The 25,667-nt window shown below is 42.8% G+C and overlaps 1 protein-coding gene across 1 annotated transcript in view; it reads right to left on the bottom strand.

Moving 5' to 3' along the window:
- TRPM3 (transient receptor potential cation channel subfamily M member 3) overlaps positions 1-25,667 on the bottom strand; it is a 466,889-nt gene that overhangs the window by 108,863 nt on the left and 332,359 nt on the right. The window contains exons 14-16 of the mRNA XM_029615931.1: positions 25,144-25,173; positions 17,722-18,011; positions 892-1,120 (exon numbers count right to left, since the gene is read on the bottom strand). Coding sequence (XP_029471791.1) covers positions 892-1,120; positions 17,722-18,011; positions 25,144-25,173 — 549 coding nt within the window. The remainder of the gene's footprint in view (positions 1-891; positions 1,121-17,721; positions 18,012-25,143; positions 25,174-25,667) is intronic.

Here is a 25,667-nt window from a genome sequence, read left to right as displayed (position 1 = left end):
GCTTTTATGTGCACAACTCCCAGGGCAATTTTCCAAAAAACTAATGTACATGCATAATATGGGGTTTTATGTAGGTAAATGCTTTTGAAAATCAGGTCCAGAGTGTGCATGTGTGAAATTTTATATGCATATCAGTTGCACAATGTATTAAAGCACCATTTCTTTGGATAAAGTGCTAGTTTATCTGCAAAGACCCTGTGCAAATTATCCTCTAAACTTAAAGAAAATCATGAAAATTGCAATGATTTCTAAATCAATTGCGCGGTTATGCTACTAGGGCCTTTTTCTTTCAATTATCTGCTAAAATACACTGAAATATCTAAAATACATGAAAATGGAACCTGAAACCTGCAAGGAGTATCAGATAGATGAAAAGTTAAAATGTTGACCGTGTTACCTTGACTATTGCACTGGCTGGTTTATGCTTCTGTTTTTTTGGCTCAGGCTTCAAGAGATCTTGATTTCTTATTGTTTACTTCATTTATTTGTGAAAAGGCAGCAGTCTGACCTTGTCCCTAGTTTTTATCACTTTCCCTCCAGACATTGATTAGGCTGTGTTCAAACATGAGATGCTCACACAGATTTCCAATAAGTATGTTACCATCCTGCTTAAATAAATGGAAGCTTAAATAGATATGCCTCAGGAAGATTAGAGAAAAATGGTTTCCTTTTGTTTCTTAATGGCATTTCTTGGAAATGTATGCGTAGCAATCATTACATTGCAATTTAGTAGTCCCTTTGTATCCATGGACAATGCTTGTATTTGTATTAAGTCGTGTGGGTGTGCAGCATGGCGTATGGTGATTTCCTTTGCTACTGTTAATCACATTTGTGACACAATAAAAAGAAAGAAAGAAGACATTGCTGCTGATTTATTTAAGAAATGCTAACCTTAAGACCTGAATTTTTCCGCATCCGGAGCCGGCCCATCCACATGTCTGTTAGGAGCATTTGGCTGCAGGTGTGAGCAATGAAGTCTCGGTGCTTGGCTGCTACAGCCAGCTGCAGACACGTGGCGTTGCTCCAGTTCTTCAGCTCGTAGGTGAGCAGCTTCATGGCCAGCTGCTCGTCTTGCTTGTACGACTGGTCCAGGAGCTCCACTGCCAGTTGACCAAATTCTCTGTAACAAAGGGGGTTTCTCGTTATTTCCTGCATTAACCTTAACTGTTTAAGATTTCTGAAAAGACGTGCACTCCAAGATTCTTTACAAGCAGCTTTCATGCCAAGGGTATACTTGATGCTATGCAGAGAGCCAAATCTGAAGGCTTCGTGATAAGCAAGGTGGCCCTCGCAGGTGTTCTACTGTGTTCAGTACGGCCAGATGACTCCATGAATCTCGGGACTTTTTCCTCCAGTTATGGACTTCTACTGTCTTTGCATTTCATGGTTTGAAATTCTCTGATCTGAACAGGAAATGCAGGGCAACAAATCTCACAGTATTCTGGAATGGGTGTTAAAAATAAAACAAGGCTGTTAAAGAATGTACCGGTGTTAATGGAGTCATCTGTTCACCTTCCGAGTCTGGAAAGGTTTGCTTTAAAAATGTTACAAGCAACTTTACAACACCTGGATGGGCAACATGTTAACCTATACAACAAAGATAGTAAAAGAGAATCAATACCTGTTTCACAGCTGCCAAATTCCTCTCCCTCCCCCAGTCCACCCAGTCATGAGTAACTCTTTAAACTAGCCTCAGTCTTCACGTCGCCCTTCTCTAAACATTCTTGTTTGCCAATAAAAATACTTCGAGAAGAACTGACTCATATTGACATACATGACTTGGGGTTAGTTGGAAGCTCTGCTCTTTATTATTTCACTTCCTACCTCCCTTGTGTCCATTTGCAGTCCTTAAAGTTGATGGAGGTTAATGGTGGCATTCATCTGACAATGGTTAGAATTTCAGCAGACGGGACCCTCAACCTATTAACAGGCCGATAGTGAAAGGTGCACTCAGCTGAGCGCACTGTTTAGCCCTGTTTGACTGTGCGTTTTACTGTGGAAAATGCGTGGCCAACCCCCCTGAAACTAATAGCGCTCATCACATGCAAATGCATGTTGATGAGCCTATTGGTTATGCCCGCAGGATACTGAGAGTAAAATGTGCGGCCAAGCTGCACATTTTATTCTCAGAAATTAACTCCTGCCCAAAGGCAGGCGTTAATCAGGGACAACACCGGGAAAGGTGTACAGAAAAGCAGAAAAAAATGCTTTTCTGTACACTCTCTGACTTAATATCATGGCAATATTAAGTCTGAGGTCCCAAAAGTTAAAAAAAATTTAAAAAACGTAAAAGAAAAAAAAAAAAAAGAAAAAGAAATCTGCCCGCGGGTTGGAAAACGGATGCTCAATTTTGCTGGTGTCTGTTTTCCGAACCCGTGGCTGTCAGCGGGATCTACAACTGACACCGGTAAAATTAAGCGTCGGTTGTCAGATCCACTGACAGCCGCCGCCTCCTTATTAGCGCGGGCCCTAATTTAAATAAAGAATCGCGCGCCCAGGAGAGCGGGTGCTCGCCTCGAAGCGCCGGCTCTCCCGTGGAGTTTATTGAATCAGCCTGTAACTTTTTTTTTTTTTTACATAATTCTATTGGCTTCAAGCACTGACCAAATTATAAGATCCCCCTTCTTGTTTTGATTGTTATTGCATTCTTAGGCAGATATTAATGTTTAAATGTTTTTCTACTTATCCATACCCACCATTATGAATCAAAATAAATTATGGAGCTGCTGTACTGATTCTTATCATAGCCTCCCCCCGTGGACATCCCACCAGTACATGTAAAGTAATTTTTGCAGCATAAAAAGTTTAAATGTGCCAAGGACATTTTTAAGCACATGGGGTATGGCTATCATGAAAGTTGCACTCTTAAAAAATATGTACAATGTAAACAAAATTAAAAAAACATGGCAGTCCAAATTTAGGAGAGGCAATGGAATAACATGAGGTGGGGATTATCAAAACTATTATACTGAAAAGTAAATTGTGATTTACCCATGGAAGTTGGTTGTCTGAAAATTGCTCTTTGTCAATTCCCCCCTGAAGGTTCATGTGGTGTTCTACAGCCCATGTACTTTCAGCCACATTTGGAGGAGGCATTCCGGGGGGGGGGGGGGGGGGGCAGGTTTTGGCACGATTTGGTAAATAATGTGCAGAGATTGCATTTTAAAATCTTTGCATGGTTATTTTCCATGCAACATCTACCTGCACAAAAAAGAAGATGCAAAAGTCTGCAGGCATTTCATACCCTTTGCAAGTTTAAAAGGGAATGTCCATGTGTGTGTGTGTGTGTGTCCGCCCATCAAAATTTGGTGCAAAACCTATAGCTAAGAAAATATCTGCAGACTTTGCACAGAAGTGCACAGCTGGAAATTCCCTCTAAATAATTCAGTGATAGAACCAATAAACAGGCAGATTAATATTCTGGATAATCCATCTAGAGTTGCTGCTTAAACACCATGAACTTCTTTTATAACAGAGTTGCAGAAAATATTTGACAAATCTGTAGAAATTTAGGGCTGAAATTTCAGAGCTATTACTACACATAAATGGTTGAACTAAAATAGATCAAGGCTCAGTTTCCTGCCTACTTTTATGCAAACTGGCAAGAGGCATTCCGGGAGGCAGAGTCTGTACTTATGGGCATATTTTTTTATTTTAAAAAGCATGCAGGTAAGTTCTCCCACATAAGTTATGTCCTCGTTAGAGTAGGTATAACTCTGTGCAGGTGAGTTTGTACTCGGGCACTTACATGCACATTTTCAAAGCAAATTTATGCATATAGATTTGTCTAGAAAACCTGGAGTAAAGTCTCCACTCCTTTCCAATGGCATGGTTGCCTACAGTCACATGGTACATAAAATATGCCTGTGCTGTCTATGAGAGAGAACAGTCAGCTACAAATATATGTCTATGGCATAAAAGAAAACAGTTGCTCATAACTCTACTAAGAAAAATTGGTACTTGCATTCAGTGCAAGTCTTTATTTTTAAAACTTTTTTAATTATCTATTTATTTAAGTGCTTTTTTTTTTTTTAATATAATCAACCCATTTTGGAATAATTTTAGCTGCTCCATATTTTTGTTTTGATTTTTCAACTGAGAGATTCTCGTTTTGGCTTTTTTCTTTTTTATGACACAGAACACTTCTTCAGTGGAATCTGAGCTTGGTAATGGTCCTCATGTCCTATTTACATTGACTACTCCTTTTCACGTTCCCTTTGGATAGCTGATTGTGTACTGTGTAGTGTACAATCCCTCTCTCTCTAAACACATATCTATCTATGTGTGTGTGTGTGTAATCTTAGGAGGAGTGTAATACAGAATGAAGCCTCAGGATTGTAGAAAACTGGATGTGTTGTTTCTGAAAAGAAAGTCCTCCCACACGCGCCATACTCCTGTTTTCAGGACAGGCAAAAACTGTACAAAGGGAAGGAAACAAATACTTTCATTATTTTGCCTTTTACATACCTGTTCCTCTTCCCTAACTCCTGCATGGCACTGCTGATAAATTCCTCATATAAAACATTTTTTTCCCAAAATGTAAATTTTTTTTTATTTTCCTCTATTCCTTCGTGTTTCTCTTTTGATTCCTATGGAGTTTGCCCTTGTAAGCCGTACTTATGTGAGACCATTCCTTTGGAGTTTGGCCAATTAAATATATTTATATGAATGAGTGTGGTGACTGAAGTATGGGCAAGAGGTTTTGGCTTCTTGCTCTTAAAGTTGATATTATGGAGAGAAGGTGCTTACTATTTTTTCTGTGGTGAATTCCAGAGGTTAGTGATGTTGGGACATATCAAACAAGATAATGAAAGCCATGGATATTGAATTGGTTAAGCACGCCCCTCGCTACCACATGCCGCATCGAAACCTCCAATCCTCCAACACTGGTCTTCTCCACATCCCCACCCCGAAAGAAGCACATCTATCCACAATAGGGGTGTGCATTCGTTTCCTACATATTGGTAATCCGCAACGTATAGGGCCATTTTCGTTGTATTTGTGAGGAAGCGAAACGTATCTCGATTCCCCACGAATACAACCAATCTTCGCTGAATTATTCGGCCGTCTAAAGGAGCGAATTTAAACAAACCCCCCACCCTTCTGACCCCCCCCCCAAGACTTACCAAAACTCTCTGGTGGTCCAGCAGGGGGTCCGGGAGCCATCTGCTGCATTCACGCCCTTGGCTCCTACCATGTGACAGGGGCTGACCAATGGCACCGGTAGCCCCTGTGACATAGTAAGGTCAAAGGCTATCGGTGGCATTTTGAATGCCGCAGTTGAGGGTGTGAGTGCAGGAGATCGCTCCTGGACCCCCTGCTGGACCACCAGGGAGTTTTGGTAAGTCTTGGGAGAGTCAGGAGGGTGGGGGGTTGTAGTTAATTCAATTTTAGCCAGGAAATGAATAAGAATTAATACATGAACATATCGGGGGCCTCCCTTGCCGAATGCAACATATCTGCCCCCCGACGAATACGAATCCTGAATGCAACATATGGCGTCCCTCTGCACATCCCTAATCCACAACAAGAGAATGCACCCTGTCCATAGCCGGCCCCTCACTCTGGAACAACCTTCCAGTTCAACTAAGATCTGAACCCTTAACACAGCTCTTCAAAAAACACTTAAAAATCTGGCTCTTGCGACAAGCCTTCCCCCAATAATCCTATTCCCCCCCACCCCACCTTCCTTTCTTAAGAACATAAGAAACTGCCATGCTGGGTCAGACCAAGGGTCCATCAAGCCCAGCATCCTGTTTCCAACAGAGGCCAAACCAGGCCACAAGAACCTGGCAATTACCCAAACACTAAGAAGATCCCATGCTACTGATGCAATTAATAGCAGTGGCTATTCCCTAAGTAAACTTGATTAATAGCCATTAATGGACTTCTCCAAGAACTTTCAGCACCTTATCCCCATTCGATTGTTACACATATCTTTCTGCTTCCAAGTTACCCATCTCGCATGCTGGTTATGTTTATTACATTTCTTTGTTAGAATTCAAGTCTTATTAAGTTGCATTTTAAGAAATACGTTCCATTGTAAGAAATAAGTACCCCCCCCCCCCCCCCCCCCGCTTATTTCCTTTCCGTTATCTGTAAACCAATGTGACATCACTGATCTAATGTTGGTATATAAAAATGTATAAATAAATAAATAAATAAATGGATATTGTAATGAATCTTAGCAGAGGATGATCTAAAAAGCATGCAATGGGTGTTTGCTATTTTTCCGAGAAATACAGTGCCTCTGAGATGCCTTTTAAACATAAGAAATGATTGTTTTTATTCAAAGTCTGCAAATACCTTTTCATTGTACATTTTTTTTAAGTCTTCAATTTAGATGAATCAAGCCCATTATTATTTGAGTAATAATCATCAATGGATAAGACATTAATAAGCAGTTAATGCCCTGACTGGAGTAATAAAAGGCCAGAGGTGAAGCTGCAGCCCTTTTATACAGCAGAGGAATGAACTGCTGTAGAGAAATATTACTTTTACAAGCTAAAATGTCTTCCCTTCTTCAGGTTCAGTCTTAAGTAATGTGGGGCCTGCTTCAACAAGGCATTTTGCCATAGACACAGAATGGGAGAAATACTCTAGTGAATAAGGCCCATGGCTTGGTCAACATTTGTGAAACAAGCAACATCATTTCCTATTCCAGTTAATCAGATTGTAAAAGCAGTTGAAAGCAGTTTAAGTCAACATCCATTCCAATCCTACAGTTAACTGCAGTACAGTCCTCTTTTAACTTTCTCTCACTGTATTTTCAACTGGTTTTTAAGATATGTTCCAATCAGTTTGTAGTTTAAAATTAGTTTAAAATCAATTTCTCATCTTAATGTTGTTTATTTATTTATTTATCTATTTATTTAGGGCACTCTGATTCACTAGTAGCTCAAGGCAAGTTATATTCAGGTACTGTAAGTATTTGCCTGTCTCCAGAAAGCTTTCAATCTAAGGGGCTCATTTACTAAATTGTAGCATTTTTCCCAGAGATGAATACCATGGGATTTACAAAGCTGTGGTACTTGGTATTGCACCTTAGTAAACCTTGCAGTATTTTCCCTGCTGGTAAAATGCAGCCAGGAAAAATACTGTGGCTTAGTTGCCCACAGAACCAATGCACAAAGGCAGTGCTGGGCTGTGGGAATGCCATGCCTTAAAAGGACCAACTGATCCTGAGTAATAATCCCCCAAGAGTATCAATGACCTCGGAGGTCTCTGGAGACTCTGTCTCACCAAATCATCATTGTCCATGTAGGAGGCCAAAGTTTCCAAACAAGATTTTTAGTTCAGAACTCTCAGGTGCAAGCCCTGGCCCCAACCCCCAACCCCGAATCTCACATCTTTGTCACAAAATTGCCCCCGCGGAGGCTACCTCCTCATCCCCACCCTAGCCCACCATCCTGACCTCCCCTGGGACCTCCCTGCTCTGGTGATCTAATAGGGGTCTGGAGTGCTTCTTAGGCTCCAGAACCAGTGGCAGCCATTTTCCAAAATGGCACCATCAGGTCCAGAGTCTAGAGGGTAAGCAAATTACCCCCCCCCCCCAGAACAGTAGCATAATATGCAATATTTCAAAAGGCCACACAGCCAGCAGTAATACTCACGCTTTAGCAATCAAAAATGGCACTACTAAATCATTGTTTTTGGAAATCGTTAACTTGCTTCATTGCAACTTTACTTCAACCTGGAAATAGCTATGTCCAGAACTGTGTCACATATTACCTCAATAGAAGAAAATGTGATTTGTTTCATACTGAATGTGTGTGTGTCTGTGCATATGTGTGAGAGGTCATTTGTGACATCACAGACAGGATGAACCAATTGGATTCAGCAAACGTGAGATAATTTGTGACTTTCCTGCTAACATGGATTTTCCCAAGGTTGAAGAGAAATTGTTAGGAAGTTTGTTAGAAAATGTCTAAAATAGTTAGTGTTACTATTTACTACTTTCTACTTATCATGCACATGCACATTTGAAATCCTTGCAAGGACATAGGGGCCATAAGTTTCTTTTAAATGAAGGCTGTAGCATGCAAAGTGCTTTCCTGCCTGCTTGTCTATTCTGCAAGCAGCTTCTGGAGGGTGAACAAGCTTTTATAAAACAGGATCAAATAAAAACACAAGACATGGAAAAGTTACTAAATAGGTCAAAGTATACTACACCATCTCACTACTGTCTGGGTCTGCCCTGGCTTGGGCCTGGTCGTCCTGAAGCACTTCCAGTATATATTTGATGAGCCAGGTTTGGCTTCCTCAGCAGCCACGGAACTACTTTGCCTCAGACAGGGCACCAAGACTGTAGGTGACTATGCCATCCACTTTCATACCCTAGCCTATGAGCTCCTTTGGAAAAATGAAAGCCTACATGCCATCTTCTGGCAGGGATTTGCCCAAAGATGAGCTAGCCAGTAGAGACCTTCCAACCACCGTGGAGACCTTATCTCTCTGGCTATCCACATTGACATACATTTTCAAGAACAGACCCAAGAGAGGGAGACCTACCATTGCCCCCTGAAGTTGGCACCCAAGTTTCAGTGACCCTAGTTGATCAGCACCTGGGAGCCTTTTCTAGCTCCTAGTCCTGTGAACCCATGTAGCTAGGCCGGGCCCGCCTCTCAGAAGAAGAGAAGCAGAAGCAGCACCAACCTCTGTTTATATTGCACCTGCCAGGTCACTATGCTACATGTTGCCTGGACAAAGTGGAAAACTCCAAGGCCTAGGGTTAATTAGAGATGAAACTCTTGGCCATCCATCAGCCTCTCCCCAAATGCTAATTCCAGTCCAGATCATGTTTCATGCTGAGGAGTTTCACACGGAAGCCTTCCTCAACTCCAGAGTCGGAGGCAATTTCATTTAAGAAATTCTTGCATAGCAATTGAATATCCTGGTGCAGACTTTACAATTGACATCTTTCAGAGGTCGATTTTACCCCTTGTCCATTCCAGAAACTCAGGCGATAATGGACTATATTAAAGAAAACCTAGAATAGGGTTACATTTGTCGTTTTTCTGCACTGGCCAGTATCAACTTCTTTTTCGTAGGGACGAAGGATGGATCTCTCAGGCCCTGCATTGATTATTGAGGATTCAACACGATTATCTGGAAGACCAGGTATCAATTGCCTTTAATCTCCACTCTATTTGACAGACTCTAGGGAGCACGAAATTGTACCTACGAGGTGCCTATAATCTGATCCTAATACGTGAGGAGGATGAGTGGAAAACAGCATGTAATATTTGAGTTGGGCACTATGAGTACCGTTAGACTATGGGTAATGCCGTTGGACTATTCAGTGCACCAGCAGTATTCCAGTCCAGGGTTGCTTTGAGAACTTAGAGGGGTTACATTTAGCTGTTCAATGGGGAAACATGTTTAGAAGCAGAGGTTTAATCAGCTAACTCCTTATGCCAGATAAGGACCAATTGGCTTATCCAATTATTAACTATAAATATGCAATTTATATCCAATGTGCCTACTTCCTTATTCCTACCTAATCTACCCCTGCTTATATATATGGTGCCTAATGGGGTCAGCCACTGGTTGGCCCTACTTAGAATCTACATCTCTGTGAGCCTTCTATCCTTTTCAGCCCCTCCCAACCTGGAGAGCTGGGATTGGTTGCCTGATCCTATTTAGTGAAGCAATTTTAATATTCAGGGTAGTCATTTTGAGTCAACTTCAGAGCAATGAGGATGCAGTTTTTATACTCCCTGGTGAGGCCTTCCAGCCTCATCATGAACTCTATTTTTGTCAGATGGTTGTCCCCTAATTATTTTCAGTGAGGTAGATTTTTGCCTGATCTCCTTTTGGGATTCTTGTGAAGGGGCTGAAGACCTGTGTGCCTAACTCTACACCTTAGGTGAGGCATGCTACCCCCAGTAAGCACATGGTGGCCCATGAACATATTCAATCCAATACCACAATCATTTTCAAAATTTGTAGGCTGGCTGTGTGATAAGATGCACAGGATCAGCAGAGCTGGCCAACAAAATCTGAAAATGAATGAGGCACTACAGAACTGTGGGATTTCAAGAAGATCACCTGCAACCAGAGTCGGTAGTGGAAGGAGATGGACTCGGAAGGGTGAGTAAAACTGTGCCAGTTTTATTCATCTTGGTCCCTGTTGATCTCAGGTTGAGCTCAAGTTTAGTGAGGCTGCCAATTGTAATCGGCCTATATCTGAACTGTGTTAGTTAAACTTCAACATCTAAGTGCTCTACAGATATTGCTGGACACTATGAGTATGTAGTAATGCCTTTTGGGCTATGCAATGCTCCTTCCATCTTCCAGAGGATGATGAATGAGATCTTCTGAGACCTCCTACACTCCTTCTTCATAGTTTATTTAGATGACATCTTGATATTCTCCAAAGACCTGGAATCACGTCCAAACCATTCTTCAGCAAGTTTGGGATCACCATCTCTATGCTAAACTTGAAAAATGCCTTTTTGAACAGTCTAGTCTCCCATTCCTGGGTTACATAATTTCCAGCCAAGGATTCACCATGGATCTGGACAAGCTCCAAAGTATTTGTGACTGGCTCCAGCCAGTTGGTCTGTGAGCCCTACAAAGATTCTTAGGATTCATGAACTACTACTGTTACTTTATCGCAGACTACTCCACACTGGCAGCTCCACTCACTGCCATGACTAAGAAGGGATGTGACCTCTGGCAGTGGAGTCCCAAAGCCGTCCGCATTCCAGGTACTTAAGGAGGCCTTCCGTACCGGCCCATGTCTCTGCCATCCAGACCTGAACTGCCCTTTCATCATCGAGGTTGACGCATCCGCCATTGGCACCGGGGTCAATACTCCACCAAGGGAGCCCTTGTTCCGTGTTCATTCTATTCCCATAAGTTTTCACCTGCAGAACATAACTACACAATTGGTGATTGTGAACACCTGGCCGTGACATTGGCCCTCCAGGAGTGGCACCCCTGGCTCGAGGGAGCCCAGCACAAGTTCACCATCTACACCAATCATAAGAATTTAGAACATCTAAAAGAGGCTCAACTACTGAACGCAAGACAGGCCAGTTGGGCCCTCTTCTTCGCACGGTTCAACTTTGAAGTATGCTACTGCCCGGCTGAGAAGAATCTTCACCCCGACGCACTTTCTCACTCTGTAGAGCCGGAAGATACCCCCAAAACTCCAGCCCATATCATTGACCCTACTTGCATCTCCATCGCAGTTACCACCACCATGCCCTACTGGGAAGATTGTGGTGCCTCGCCGCCTCAGAGAGCGAGTGCTTCGCTGGGCCCATGACTCCTGTCATGCTGGCCGGGCCTGAACCCTCGAGATGCTCCACAGACACTATTGGTGGGCTACTATGACTAAGGACTCCCGAAACTATGTAGACTCTTGCCCTGTCTGCACTAAAAAAAACCACCTACTGGACATCTGTGGGGGCTTCCTCAGCCCCTTCCAGCACCTACAGAACCTTGGACCAGTCTTTCTACAGACTTCATTGTAGAGTTGCCCCCCTCCAAGGGCCATACCGTAATCTGGGTCATAATAGACCGTTTCTCCAAAATGGCCCATTTTGTGCCTTTACCCGGCCTACCCTCGGCTCCTGAACTCACCCAACTCTTCCTGAACCATGTCTTCATCTCCACGGATTGCTGCAAGAGATTATCTCGGACCGTGGTCCTCAGTTCGCTGCAAAGTACTGGAGATCCATCTGCAAAAAATTCAATATTACCTTGAACTTGACCTCCGCCTACCATCCGCAGGCCAACGGCCAGGCTGAGAGAACCAATTGCTCCCTGAAGGCCTTCCTCCGGTCCTACGTTAATGACTAACAAGACAATTGGGTCAATCTTCTCCCATGGGCACAGTTGTCACACAACACTCACGTCGCATCCGCCACTAGCACTTCTCCGTTTGCGGTGGTTTTTGGTCGGCAGCCCCGCCTGCTTCTTCCAGTCCCACTCTGCTTACCATCTCCTGCAGCGCAGTCATGGCCCAGACCATTCACCAGCTATGGGAGCAAGTGAAAGAACACCTCTGTCAGGCGGCCGATCATGCCAAATGAGTGACAGACACCCACCGTCGGGCCGCCTCAGTATTTTTGCCGGGATAGAAGGTTTGACTCAGCATGCGGCACATCCGCTTCCGGCTGTCTTCTCAATGATTGGGCCCGAAGTATGTGGGACCATTTCCTATCTTACGCCGAGTGGGGGCTGTAACAAACCAGCTAAAGCTACCAGCAAGCCTTGGAATTTACAATACATTCCATGTATCCCTGCTCAAGCCCCTAGTCCTATCCTGGCTGTCTCAGAGACCACCACCACCCACTCAGCTCTCCGCTGAGCATGAGACCACCCTCTAGGTCTGGAAGGTCCTGGACGTTCGCTGCAGAAGAGGTCGTTGGGAGTACCTCCTGTCGTGGGAGGGCTTCGGACCAGAGGAAAACTCATGGGAGCCCTCCCACCACATCCTGGACAAAACTCTTCTCCAAGCCTTCCATCAACAACACCCTGAGAAGCCTAAGCCAGTAAGGGGGAGGCCTAGAAGGGGGGGGGGGTACTGTTGTGCATCCGGGCCGTGCTGGTGCCACGACCGGCCCTGCTCACCTCCACTTCCCTCCACGAGCTCTGGGCTCTCCTCTCTCACTACTGCAGCCAGCTCACAGCATCCTCTGCACCTTCCCCGCTCACCTCTGTCATCGCAGGCCTCACTGCAGAGCTCCCGTCAGGGCTCTGCATCCTCTGCGTCCTCGGCCCTGCCCTTAGGTGCACACATGGCCCGCGCTCCCTCCTTTAAAGGGCCCAGGGCGGGAACCTCGGGCCGGATGCCTCCCAATGATGTCACCTGAGCACCATTTAAAAGGCGAGAGCCTTTCCACAGTTCCTCGCCTTGGCAAACGGGTAGTCACATATCGTGAAGCTAGTTGCCATCCTGTGTTCCTGCTTCCTTGATCCTGTGCTTTTTCCAGTGTTCCTGTGTTCCTTAAGAACATAAGAATATAAGAGGAGGGCGCAGAGAAAAGAACAGACCAGCTACCTGAGGCTGTGGAGAACGGGGCAGGGAATCCCTCTGCCCGACTGTGAGCTCCAGCTGACCCGCCGACGTCGCGACGTGAGGGGCGGACCCTGAGGTGGATCCCGGAAGTAACCCTCTTAAGCGGGGCCTCCTGGGACACCAGTCGAGGGCGCAGAGAAAAGAACAGACCAGCTACCTGAGGCTGTGGAGAACGGGGCAGGGAATCCCTCTGCCCGACTGTGAGCTCCAGCTGACCCGCCGACGTCGCGACGTGAGGGGCGGACCCTGAGGTGGATCCCGGAAGTAACCCTCTTAAGCGGGGCCTCCTGGGACACCAATCGAGGGCGCAGAGAAAAGAACAGACCAGCTACCTGAGGCTGTGGAGAACGGGGCAGGGAATCCCTCTGCCCGACTGTGAGCTCCAGCTGACCCGCCAATGTCGCGACGTGAGGGGCGGACCCTGAGGCGGATCCCGGAAGTAACCCTCTTAAGTGAGGTGCTTAGCGGCGCGCAGCAGAGCCAGCGCGCCGCTGAAGCCGTGCGCGCTAAAGGGGCGCGCAGCGAAACGGCTTTGCCCGGCTTCGCCCGGAATCGTCAGATCTCGATAAACATCTTAGCTGGTCTGATAAGGTACTGAATTTATTTCTATTTGAATAATACTGGTGTCTCTGCTGACCATCAATTGCATGTGAATTTGGCGTCATATTCGTTGGAGAAACCGCTGACTTTCTCAATTCCATTAGAACTATGCCTCCAAAACGCAAAGGTAAAGTGCGGGTTTTTCCCTCACTACCCCTGCCATCTTCAATTCAGCAGGAAATCAGTAGGTTCCTCCTCTCTCCTGCTTTAAATGAAGCGAAGCCCAAAGACTCTGATGTGCCACTCATCCAGGGAGGGATGAATGTGCCTACAGACGAGGCCTCGCTTAGCCCAAACATCGCTATACCCCCTGCACAAAGACCAGCGGAGACAAGCCCTGGAGGGGCTATTGTAGAATCCATCGCTGAGGGAGCCTCTGCTATTTTGGACACAATTTCAAGAAGTGGAGGAGAGGGAGACTTGAAATTAGAAACGCCTTTGGGAGGAAATTTAGATCAAATTGTCCAGGATAACAGTATAGGCTTACCCTCCCGCCCTGCAGTGGTTACGCTTGACTCACTTTGGGGAATGATGGAAGGGATGTTTGTTAATATTAAGGGGCTAGAAAGGAAAGTGGACAGTTTAATAATAGGAACTCAACAAGACAAACTGCAAACACAGAAACAAATTAAAGAACTAGATGACAGGACAAAAGAATTAGAGAAATCCCAAAAGAATAATATGGATTTTCATGTGGCTGTCGTTAAAGACGGAGATGCTATTTCAAGAAGATTGGAATCACTAGAGAAAACAGCCAAGAAGTATAATCTAAGAATTCTTAATTTTCCTAGAGTGATTGGGGAATTACCCTATATCACTCTTAAAAATTTACTTGTGGAGATTCTTGGCGCTGTCTCAAGTGGAAAAATTATTATATTAAATTGTTATTTTATGCCGAAGAAAAGAAACTTAAGTGAACAGCCCTTTCAGGGAGATTTAACAAACTTTCTCGAATCTAGTGCCCAAATAATTGATTGGGGAACTCTTTTGGTAAATTTCTCTTTACTTGAGGATATAAATTTAATAATGAAAACCCTATTTCCAAAATATCCTGTCAATTACATGGGTAAGCAGATTAAGATATTCCCCGACTTAGCTCTTTCAACACAATTACGGAGGAAAGCCTTTTGGCTTTACGCCAAGGGGTAATTGATGAGGGTTTATACTTTCACTTTGAGATTTCCGTGTAAGTGTGTCTTAAAAAAACAAAATGATGTATACATTTTTTTCTCGCCCGAACAACTTAAGGATTTTTTAGAACAGAGGAAAATCCCAGCCTCATCCCCAATTTTGAGTTAAGTAATAAGCAAAGAAACAAGAAAATAAGCAAGTTAATATGAGCCCTTTCTATAAATTTCTTGTTGTAATAAACTCCCCATAAGTTTCATCACTGTGCAATGAACCCTCACTTATGCTTAATACTAATGAGACTGGAAGTGTTTTAATGTTTTTCATTTGTAAGTTTGAATTCGCAGATATGAAAGTATTTCTTTTGTTCTGTAAACCACATCCAGATCACGTATTTCATTTGTAAACTGAATTTAAAAATGTGTTTGTATTTTACATATGAAAATTGAGAAATAAAGAATTAAAAAAAAAAAAAAAGAATATAAGAACATGCCATACTGGGTCAGACCAAGGGTCCATCAAGCCCATCATCCTGTTTCCAACAGTGGCCAATCCAGGCCATAAGAAACTGGCAAGTACCCAAAAACTAAGTCGATCCCTTGCTACTGTTGCTAATAATAGCAGTGGCTAGTCTCTAAGTCAACTTAATTAATAGCAGGTAATGGACTTCTCCTCCAAGAACTTATCCAATCCTTTTTTAAACACAGCTACACTAACTGCTGTGCTTGCTCCTGTGCTTGTTCTAGGGTTCCTGCTTCCTTGTTTCTGTGATTGTTCCAGTGTTCCTGCATTCCTGCGTTCCCGTGGTCCTTCCTGTATTCCAGCGTCTATGTTCCGCTACCCAGGTTGTACCTTCTCGGACTGATACTCGGTACTGACCTTGGCTTGCTTTTGACCACGTTTGGACTGCTGCCTGGATCTGACTTCTGCTTGATACTGACCACGCTTGGACTGATACCTGGAACTGACCCTTGCTTTGGCTGACCACCCTCAGATGGATACCCTGGCTTTGACCCTTGCGCTCTACTCGGACATTCTCTTTGCTTTTCCTGTGACCACCAGGCCTGCCTGTTCTGACCTCACTCATGGCCTTCTCCAACCTAGACCACTAGGCGCTGCATAACTTGACCGGAGGACCTTCAACTCCTATTCCGTTCCAGTGGTCTCCGGTACTCTCAGTTCCGGTCTAGCTTATCTGTTCTCCACTAGCCATGCACCTTTGCTCTTGATGGACACATCTAAGCCTAGGCAGTCCAGGAATCCAAGGGCTCAACCCACGGAGCCCCCGGACTGTTATTGGTGAAGCTCTAGCTAGCCTCAGTCTCCTCATGTGCTCTGCCTCCTGGTGGCAGGCACCCTCTGGGAACCCTCAGAGAGCCGTACGAATCCTGCGCCAGGCCAAGGGTTCACCTCCGGCACAACAATACTCAGGAGTTACTTTTGAAGTTCTTAAACTTCAAGTGAAATCAAAGCTCCCTTGGGTAAAGATTATTTCTTACCATCTGGAAAGCATGCAGAAGGATAGGAAGACCCAGGGTTGTTTTCACTGACAGCTTGGATATTATGGCAATTCTGGAGAAATCATCAGATGAGGATTTAAATAGAGCTACTCTTTTGGTAGCATTTGTCTGAGCAACCTAGAAAAAGTTTGGTTTTTTAAAATCTGTTCTTTTGTTTTAGAACAATCTTATCTGTAGGAAAGAAGATCTGGGTTTACCCAGACGTGTCTAAGACTACACAAAATACGAGGAAAACATTTCTTCTCTGTGATCAGAAGTCAAAGTAGTTTGTGCAAAGATTTTAGCTACATTTCCTTGTAAATATCTTGCGACATATGAAAAGGTGAGATTCATTATATACTTTTATCTGTCTCAATTACAATTTTTCTGAATACAAAGAAGAGATCTCTGGCTCTGGTGCTAAAGAGTCCTGAATCTAGGGTGACTGACAGGTCCAACAGGTTGTGATATCTCAGTTTGTGAATTGAGGAGGAATCATGCAATATTTCCTTTCACCATTCTCCTGGTTCTGTTAGGGAATGTCTAGGGCTTATTTCTGTTTTTTCCTTAAGATGAATGCAAAGTATTCGCATGTACATTCCATTTTCTATAACAAGAATACCTGAGATGATATTTTATACAATATTGAAAAAAAAAAATACACGGTAATATCTATTTTCTACTCTCCTCTTTGCCATGAGTATACCAGCTCTTCAAATTCTTCACTCTGCACTGACAAGCAGCATCTATGTACCAAGCTTATTTGTATAACCCTTGGAAGCCAGTAGGAAGAACCAAGAGTAAAAGAGAACTGAGCATGCTCAATTTAGCATGCTAACACAATTTAGCAAGCCCTCAGCAAGTAGCACACTCGCATTATCTAGAAGCTATCAAGGATGGATTATTTCAGGCCTAACCGGCCATATTTAAACTATTTATTTATTTATTTATTTATTTATTTATTTAGTTTTATATACCGTCATTCGGTATATAAACAATGGCCATTTAGAGTTAAAATTATCCTGCTACAAATAGCCAGATAATTTTAATCAAATATATTTAGTGGGACAACTTTTGCTGGATAATTTGTCCATATCCTGGCCTACTATATATGGACCTTTACATTTTCAAATTTCTGTACACGATAGCATGACCATACTATTTCTGACATTTGTAGCCTGAACATGCTAAATCTTTCTGCATGGCTTGTTAATTGGCTTTTTAATGATCCCATTAACTTTTTTTTATGAGCCCTCACTAAAGTAGATTTTGCATGAGTTTTAGCCAATAGGCACCTTTGTGTTCATTCTTTGCATGATTCTTTTCTCAAAGCTAGACCTTAAAAATCTAATCCCTAATCCGTAATATTTTCCATCTCTGTCCATTTCTACCAGTTCTGTCTTTTTTCTATTTCCCCCTCAAAATGAGGCATTTTTCATAGATGACTGAAAATAAATCAACCTGGAATTGTGATTCAGCTCCTGTGATATATCATCCACCATGTCATTCTCAGATGCCTCGTGGGCCATGGCTTTGCAGAGTTTACAGGCCACTAGGGCCTTTGCCATGGCCTCTTCTCCATGTTGCCAGAAGAAGAGGGCCATCTTCTGACGCTTCATAAGCACAGCCCACACCATCAGTTCGTGGAAAGGGAAAGGAAAGTGGTTAATCTCAGGGTCATCTAAATCAATATCCACTTCTTCTTCTCTTTTTTTAGTTGTCTTTCTTCCTCTTCGCATGGGGATGTCATCCTGTCACACACAGAGGGAAAAAACATCTATTTTCAGGTGAGGAGTCAGTTAACAAAGAATAAATGCATAATTATTTGAAAGAAAAGTTGACAAAGGCTAATTGGCTTCTATTAAGGGGCATAGCAGCATAGTAATGCTTTATGTGACATTAATGTAAATCATAAGATGAGAGACAGAATCCTTGCAATGTGATTGGCAGTTGAAGATACTGCTTATCTTATCCCAGTATAATGGCATATATCAGATCTTTCCATGGCTCTTTCAAAGTGCATGGATTCTTCATCTACTCTTTTCCTCCCCCTAGTGTCACTTCAACACTACTTAAAATTAAACTAAACTGAAAGGACTTTTCCACACTAATTAAATGAAATTTGAAAAATTACTTTTTAATTTCCCCTCCCTCTATTCTTCCCTTCTCTTCCCCAGCTGGTTTCAGAAGCTTACGTCTAACCAATGGCAACCAGTGCCGCTCATGATATTCATCAGTATATACCAGTAGAATCAGCCAGGCCATTTTTGTTTAACTAAGGCTGTGAGAGACCCTTCCCCACACACATACACATTTTAGCTTGAAGTGATATTTATATATGCCATGTGTCTGTAAAAGAGAAAAGATAGGACATAGGACTGTAATAACACATTATGGAAAGTAAAAGAAAAAGAAGAAGAACAGAGAAGGGCAAGAATAGGGTATTAAATGCATGATCCTTTTTTATTATGAAAATTATTATCCTGGTATGAAGAATACCCTTCTCTCTAACATACTTTTTATTTAAACTTAAATTGTCTATGAGGAATAATATGAGAAGGATCTAATCTTATCTGGTGTTATCCAGCTAAGTTAGCTGAATGATTTCAGAGCAATCCTAAAGTTGCTAACTTTGAGTTAATTGGGCATATTCAGTCCATTGTCATCTCCAATAATGTTCGCTACCTCGGTGTACAATTAGATTCGACATTATCCATGCAATCCCATATAAAAACTGTCACAAAGTCTCTATTCTATAAATTATGCTTACTTTGTCACTTAAAGCCATTGTTTGACCCAAACTACTTTAGAACAGTATTACAATCGGTAATCCTAACCTCCCTTGACTATTGCAATATACTTTATAAAGGTCTTCCTTACAGTTCTATCAAACCCCTCCAGTTGATTCAAAACGTAGCAGCAAGAACACTTACTAATACCCAGAAAAACAAACACATTATCCCAGTATTGCAAACCTCACACTGGTTACCGATTGAATTCAGGATCCATATAAACTTGCTTCACTAGTTCAGATCTTATTATATCATGTAAACTCACTATGGGTCACAAGCTCCCATGGGGTAGATTTTCAAAGGGTTACGTGCGTAACCCCGAAAACCTGCCCCTGTGCGCGCCGAGTAGTAAGCTCCGGGACACGCGTATGTCCCGGGGCTTTGAAAAAGGGGCGGGGCCATGGGCGTGGTGCCAGTCCAGGGGCGGTCTGGGTGGGACCGAGGCCTCTGGCACAGCGGCTGTGCTGGAGGTTGGCGCGCCAGCAACTGGCTGGCATGTGCAAGATACGCCTGCAAGAGGCATGCGTAAAAAATAAAATAAGGTAGGGGGGATTTAGGTAGGGCTGGGGGTGGGTTAGGGAGGGGAAGGGGGGGGAGCAAAAGAAAAGTTCCTTCCAAGATGTGCCGAGGCCTTGGTCCCGCCCCCAGACCGGCACCACGCCCATGGCCCCGCCCCTTCCCTCCCCTTTTTCAAAGCCGCGGGACAATGCACGCTCCAATTTCGGCAGCGCGCGTATGTTATAAAATCGGGTGTACATTTGTGCGCACCGGGTAGCACGCACAAATATACACTGCATGCATAGGATTAAAAATCTGCCCCTTAAGTTCTATGTACCATCCAAAGCACTCAGATCATCTTTACAAGCACTATTAGAAACCCCCTCTGTCTGAACAGTAAGATTGGCATCTACGTGAGAAAAAGCATTTTCATTGGCCGGCCTCATACTCTGGAATACTCTATTGCAGCATTTACAACTTCTCAAAACTAAAAAAAGGTTTAAAAAATCTTTAAAAACCAACTTTTTCACAATTGCCTTTCCCTCAACTTCAGCTTAATTTCCATTCCAACAACACAGCAATGGTTTATGAGAGTGAGTCCTCAGTTTCTTGAACTCTTGCCCAACAAGCTATGAAGAGATATCTTATTTGTATTATCATGTGATCCTTGTCTTATGTCTTATTTCTTGGTTCTTTTTAACTGATTATGTATGTACATACCTGCTTTTATGAATGTATTATTGTAACCTGCCCTGAACTTTGGAGTGCGCAGGCTAAAAATAATTTTAAATAAATAAATTAAATATATTCAGAGGAGCATACATGCTGCTGAATATCTGGCATGTTAGCTGGATAAATTTATCTGGCTAACTCAGCTGGCCTTATCTCGACTCAATATCTAACTCTCTACTTATACTACAATGGGAAAAAAAGAAAATGTTGATACTCAAGGTTGAATCAGCATGGCATTCCCAGAGGTAAATCTTGTCAGACGAATCTGATCAATTTCTTTGACTGGGTGACCAGAAAGTTGGATCAACGAAGAGCACTAGATGTAGTGTAGAGATGTGAATCGTGTGATCGATCGTCTTAACGATCGATTTCGGCTGGGAGGGGGAGGGAATCGGATCGTCGCAGTTTGGGTTTTTTAAATATCGTGTAAATCATGTAAATTGAAAACCGGCACACTAAAACATCCCTAAAACCCACCCCGACCCTTTAAAATAAATCCCCCACCCTCCCGAATCCCCCCCAAAATGCCTTAAATTACCTGGGGTCCAGTGGGGGGGAGGGGAAGGGGGAGGGCGGGAAAACCAGCACACTAAAACAACCCTAAAACCCACGGTACGGAAAAATGATTCGCGGCAGGAGCGTAGGAGATCGCTCCCGGACCCCCGCTGGACCCCCAGGGACTTTTGGCCAGCTTGGGGGGGCCTCCTGACCCCCACAAGACTTGCCAAAAGTCCAGCGGGGGTCTGGAACGACCTCCTGCAGTCGAATTGTGTTGCCGTACGGCCGGCGCCATTTGCGCAAAATGGCGCCGGCCGTACGGCAACACAATTCGACTGCAGGAGGTCATTCCGGACCCCCGCTGGACTTTTGGCAAGTCTTGTGGGGGTCAGGAGGCCCCCCCAAGCTGGCCAAAAGTCCCTGGGGGTCCAGCGGGGGTCCGGGAGCGATCTCCTACGCTCCTGACGTCGGGGGACAAAAAACAAAATGGCACCGGCGCTACCTTTGACCTGTCATATGACAAGGCAAAGGTAGCGCCGGTGCCATTTCTACAACGCGCCGGAGGTCCGAGAGTAAAAGATCACACCGGGACCCTTCCTCTGGACCCCAGGTAATTTAAGGCATTTTGGGGGGGTTAGGGAGGGTGGGGGATTTATTTTAAAGGGTCGGGGTGGGTTTTAGGGTTGTTTTAGTGTGCCGGTTTTCCCACCCTCCCCCTTCCCCCGATTTACGATTTTTTGACGATAAATCGGGGGAATGTTATTGTATCGCGGCTCTAACAATTTTTAACAATTTAAAATATATTGGACGATATTTTAAATCGTCAAAAAACGATTCACATCCCTAATGTAGTGTACTTGGATTTCAGCAAGGCCTTTGACACAGTTCTGTACAGAAGACTTATAAATAAATTGTGTGCCCTTGGTATAGATCCTAGAGTGACTGACTGGGTTAGAAACTGGCTGAGTGGAAGGTGACAAATGATAGTGGTAAATGGGGTTTTCTCTGAGGAGGGAGTTGTTGCTAGCAACGTGCCTCAGGGATTGGTCCTTGGACCAGTTCTTTTCAACATTTTTGTGAGTGATATAATTGAAGAGTTGTCAGGAAAGGTTTGTCTTTTTGCCAATAATACCAAAATCTGTAACAGGGGAGACAGCCAGGAAGGAGTGAAAAACATGAGGAAGGATCTAGTGAAGCTCGAGCAATGGTCTAAGGGCTGGCAGCTAAGACTGAATGGTAAAAAAAAAAAATGCAGAGTAATGCATTTAGGATGCAAAAACCCAAGAGAAAGGTACAGTATTAGAGGTAAAATTCTTCTAAGCACAAAGGAAGAGCAGGATCTGGGAGTAATTGTACCTGATGTCCTTAAGTTGGCCAAACAGGTGGATAAAATGATGGTAAAAGTCAGATAGATGCTTGGCTGCATAAGGAGAGTAATGGTCAACAGAGAAAGGGAGATGATATTGCCCCTGTATAAGGCCCTGGTGAGACTTCACTTGGAAAAACTGTGCACAATTCTGGAGTCGGTCCAGAGGGTGGCTACTAAAATGGTCAGTGGTCTTCACTCTAAAGCATATGGGGATAGACTTAAATATCTAAACATTTATACCCTAGAGGAAAGGCGAGATAGGATAGATAGGATAGAGACATTCAAATATCTCAAAGGTTTCCATGCACAGGAGGTGAGCATTTTTTAATGGAAAGGAGGCTCTAGAACGAGGGGTTCATGTGATGAGGATGAAAGGAGCAAACTCAGGATTAATGTTAGGAAAATCTTTCTTTACAGAGAGGATGGTAGATGTGTGGATGTGGTGGAAACAAAACCGGTATCTGAATTCAAGAAATCATGGGATAAATATAGGGGATCTCTAAGGGAGTGATGGGAATTATAATGCTAAATTAATTGGGCTGATGGGCAGACTGGAAGAGCCATACAGTCTTTTTCTGCCTTCATATTTCTGTTTCTGACAATGCAAGAAAATGCAAGAGTTTCTGCCAATGCAAGAGTTTCTGCCAATGCAAGAGTTTCTGAAAATGCAAGAGTTTCTGACAATGCAAGAACATCTAAGAAATATGAAAGCAAGATTTAGATTGTTCTATCCAGCGAGTATGAAAGGCACTGTTAATAACAAGAGCAAACATTAGAGGATCCCAAAAACCTACAAGGTCACATTGATTCACTTGCAGAACACAAAATGTAAACTCAGTGATTCAAATGTTCCAAAGAAGACAAATGGAGAAAACTAGGATGAGTCAGTGAGTTTTTTTGGACTGCAATCTGGCTAAGAGACTGCTCAGCTTTTTTATTTGCACTGTAATTATAATTACAATCAAGAGTCCCATACATTGGTTTGGGTTTAAGCAAGATTTTTTATTACAATTTGATCAACTGCTGAAATTATGTGAGTACCTGAAAGACTTAAGAAAAGGACATGTGAAGATTACTTAGTTTGATAGCTGCCAGGTCTACAGGCAACTTTTCTATTGGAAACTGTAAGGTCTGATTGTGTGGAAGAGTTTACAGAGAAAACAGAATAGTTCTATAGTACCTCTATGCAATATGTACAATCTTCTAGAGATTTCCTTTGAAATGCAATGCGCATAAGGGGAATGCATTGTAGTGATCCAGGTCTGTATGGAAATCTTACAGATATGTAATGATACATGATTCAACTTTAAATTTGAACTACCTGTTTTACCAATTTATGGATTGAAGAGAAGATATGAAGATGAAAATGTATGAAGTAACAGGGATCATCTATGCCTCTGGGAGTAAGTTTTTCAACATTATAAGGGGTGTGAGAACATGTTCAATGACCAAAAAGTGGCAAACTTAATGGGGGTCAGCCATTATGGGGGCTTGACCACACAGGAAAAGGAGACTGAGTGAGAATTGTGGAGAGATACAGTGAGTTCTACTTGATGTGGGAGTCTTTGGAAGATCTGCTGTACATCATACGCACCCAGAAAAGATATGATTCATGAGTTTGTAACTATTAAATCTTTCACAAAAGACTGCCCAATCAATTGAATTCCAGTAAAAAGAGTACAAAAATAATCCCAACTTCAGTTTACTGGTTATGAATTACCAAGCCTTCATTATCAAAAATGGATTAAATTGCCCTAATAACTTTTTAGGACTGACATAGGCTGAGCTCAAAGAAGTCAAATATGAAATGCCCAGAATATAGGTCCACTTTAATGTATATTTTTAGAATTTTATGTTGCAAATACAATGATCACTCTTATCCAGTGAGCTCAAAATAAGCAGATATCGAAAGCAAAAACTTAGCTTATAATTCCACCATAGAAATCTCCCTGACAAGGTTCCTTGTTGAGTGATGTCTACATCAGGGGGCTTGTAACATTCTTAGCACTGCTCACTGAGAGTCAGTCCTTTCGGCATTTGACTCAATGCTGTAAAACTTCGAGGCAACAGGAAGGATTTAAAGCAGAACAGGAAGTGACATAAAACGAAATAAACCTATGGGGCATCAATGGCAGCGCTGATTCAAATACTGAAACGATAAGGATATTTGCTCTTATCCGGTTATGTTAATCGGACAAGTTAGACCATCCATAGAGCTGGTCTAACTTAGCCTGATATAGCATATCCAACTAAGTAGCAATTTGTGTGCAGATATTCAATGGCACAGCTTGTAACTTAGTCAGATACGGTTGAATATCAGGCCCAGAATGTGAGAGAAGCCTTAGTAAATCAGAACCTTAGACGGATAATTGTGAGTTATCCACCTAATGGCTTTTGAACATCTACCCCTGAAGACATTGCTAACTAAAGATGTTTTGTGTAGGTTAGAAATACTATATGAATGACTTGATTACTGAGGAAATGAGAGAGATAAAAAAGTGAAGTACTCAATGTCAAGTAAGGAGAAGAATCTAGACAACCAAGGTTCAATGAAATAAAGAGCGTCCCTCATTTGAACAATAATGCAACGCAACTTTAATATGATTAACCTTGGTGCTGCTTTATACCCTCTTCCCATCTGTCCTTCCCTCGTATTAATGATCTAAGGCAAACATTCAGTGGGAGGACTGAGGATGCAGAAGCACAGCCCTTTCTTCTTAACTTTACCCCTCACAAAACAAAAGGTGGCAGGACTGGTTCCACTCTCTAGTTTATGTTCAGCGTTTCTTCTTGAAAACAGAGGTGTTTTTCTTAAACTTAAAGCACTCGGCACCGCTGACCGGTGCAGCAAGAGCATTCTTGATCTGATATTTTTTTGCGTATTATCTGGTATTGCTCCTTTAAGTTGAAAAGAAAGGTATTCAGGCAAGGACAGAAAACATCTATACAAAGCATAAACTGAAAATTGTAAGCTTATCAAAAATGATCACCTACCTCCATTCCTAACAGTTTCAGAGCTTTCGGCTGTTAAAAAAAATACAAAAATGTTTTATTTATTTGTGAGAGTGAAGTCCAATTGTATAGACCCATTATATTTCCATTTGCATGTATTGAAATTTACGTATTCAGAATAATCATGCTGCAATGAGAACAAGTATGATATTAGAGCCCCGCCCTTTTCCCCTGGCCATGAAATAGAAGAATTAAGTTCTTGAACTGTTCGTTTAAGGCCCGAGTGAGACCGAAATCTTGGGATGTGTAGTGTACATGAACTATGTGCTGCATATGTCTGGTAGCGCTTTAGAAATGATAAAAAGAATGAGTAATAAGGTCTAAAAAAATGTTTAATTCTTTTAAAAAGGTCTATCCTGTACAATATTTCACTGATTCCAATATTACTCCATGGGTCAAATTCTGGGCTTGATTTGAGATGCTCTGATTACATGGGAAACTAAGCAGGTTCAAGGCACTCCCATAAACCCAATTATTGAGGGAATGTTGTTTGGTTTTACTCTGTT

The sequence above is a fragment of the Rhinatrema bivittatum genome, chromosome 1, assembly GCF_901001135.1.
Source record: "Rhinatrema bivittatum chromosome 1, aRhiBiv1.1, whole genome shotgun sequence".
NCBI lineage: Eukaryota > Metazoa > Chordata > Amphibia > Gymnophiona > Rhinatrematidae > Rhinatrema > Rhinatrema bivittatum.
This window is presented reverse-complemented; position numbering and strand designations above follow the sequence as displayed.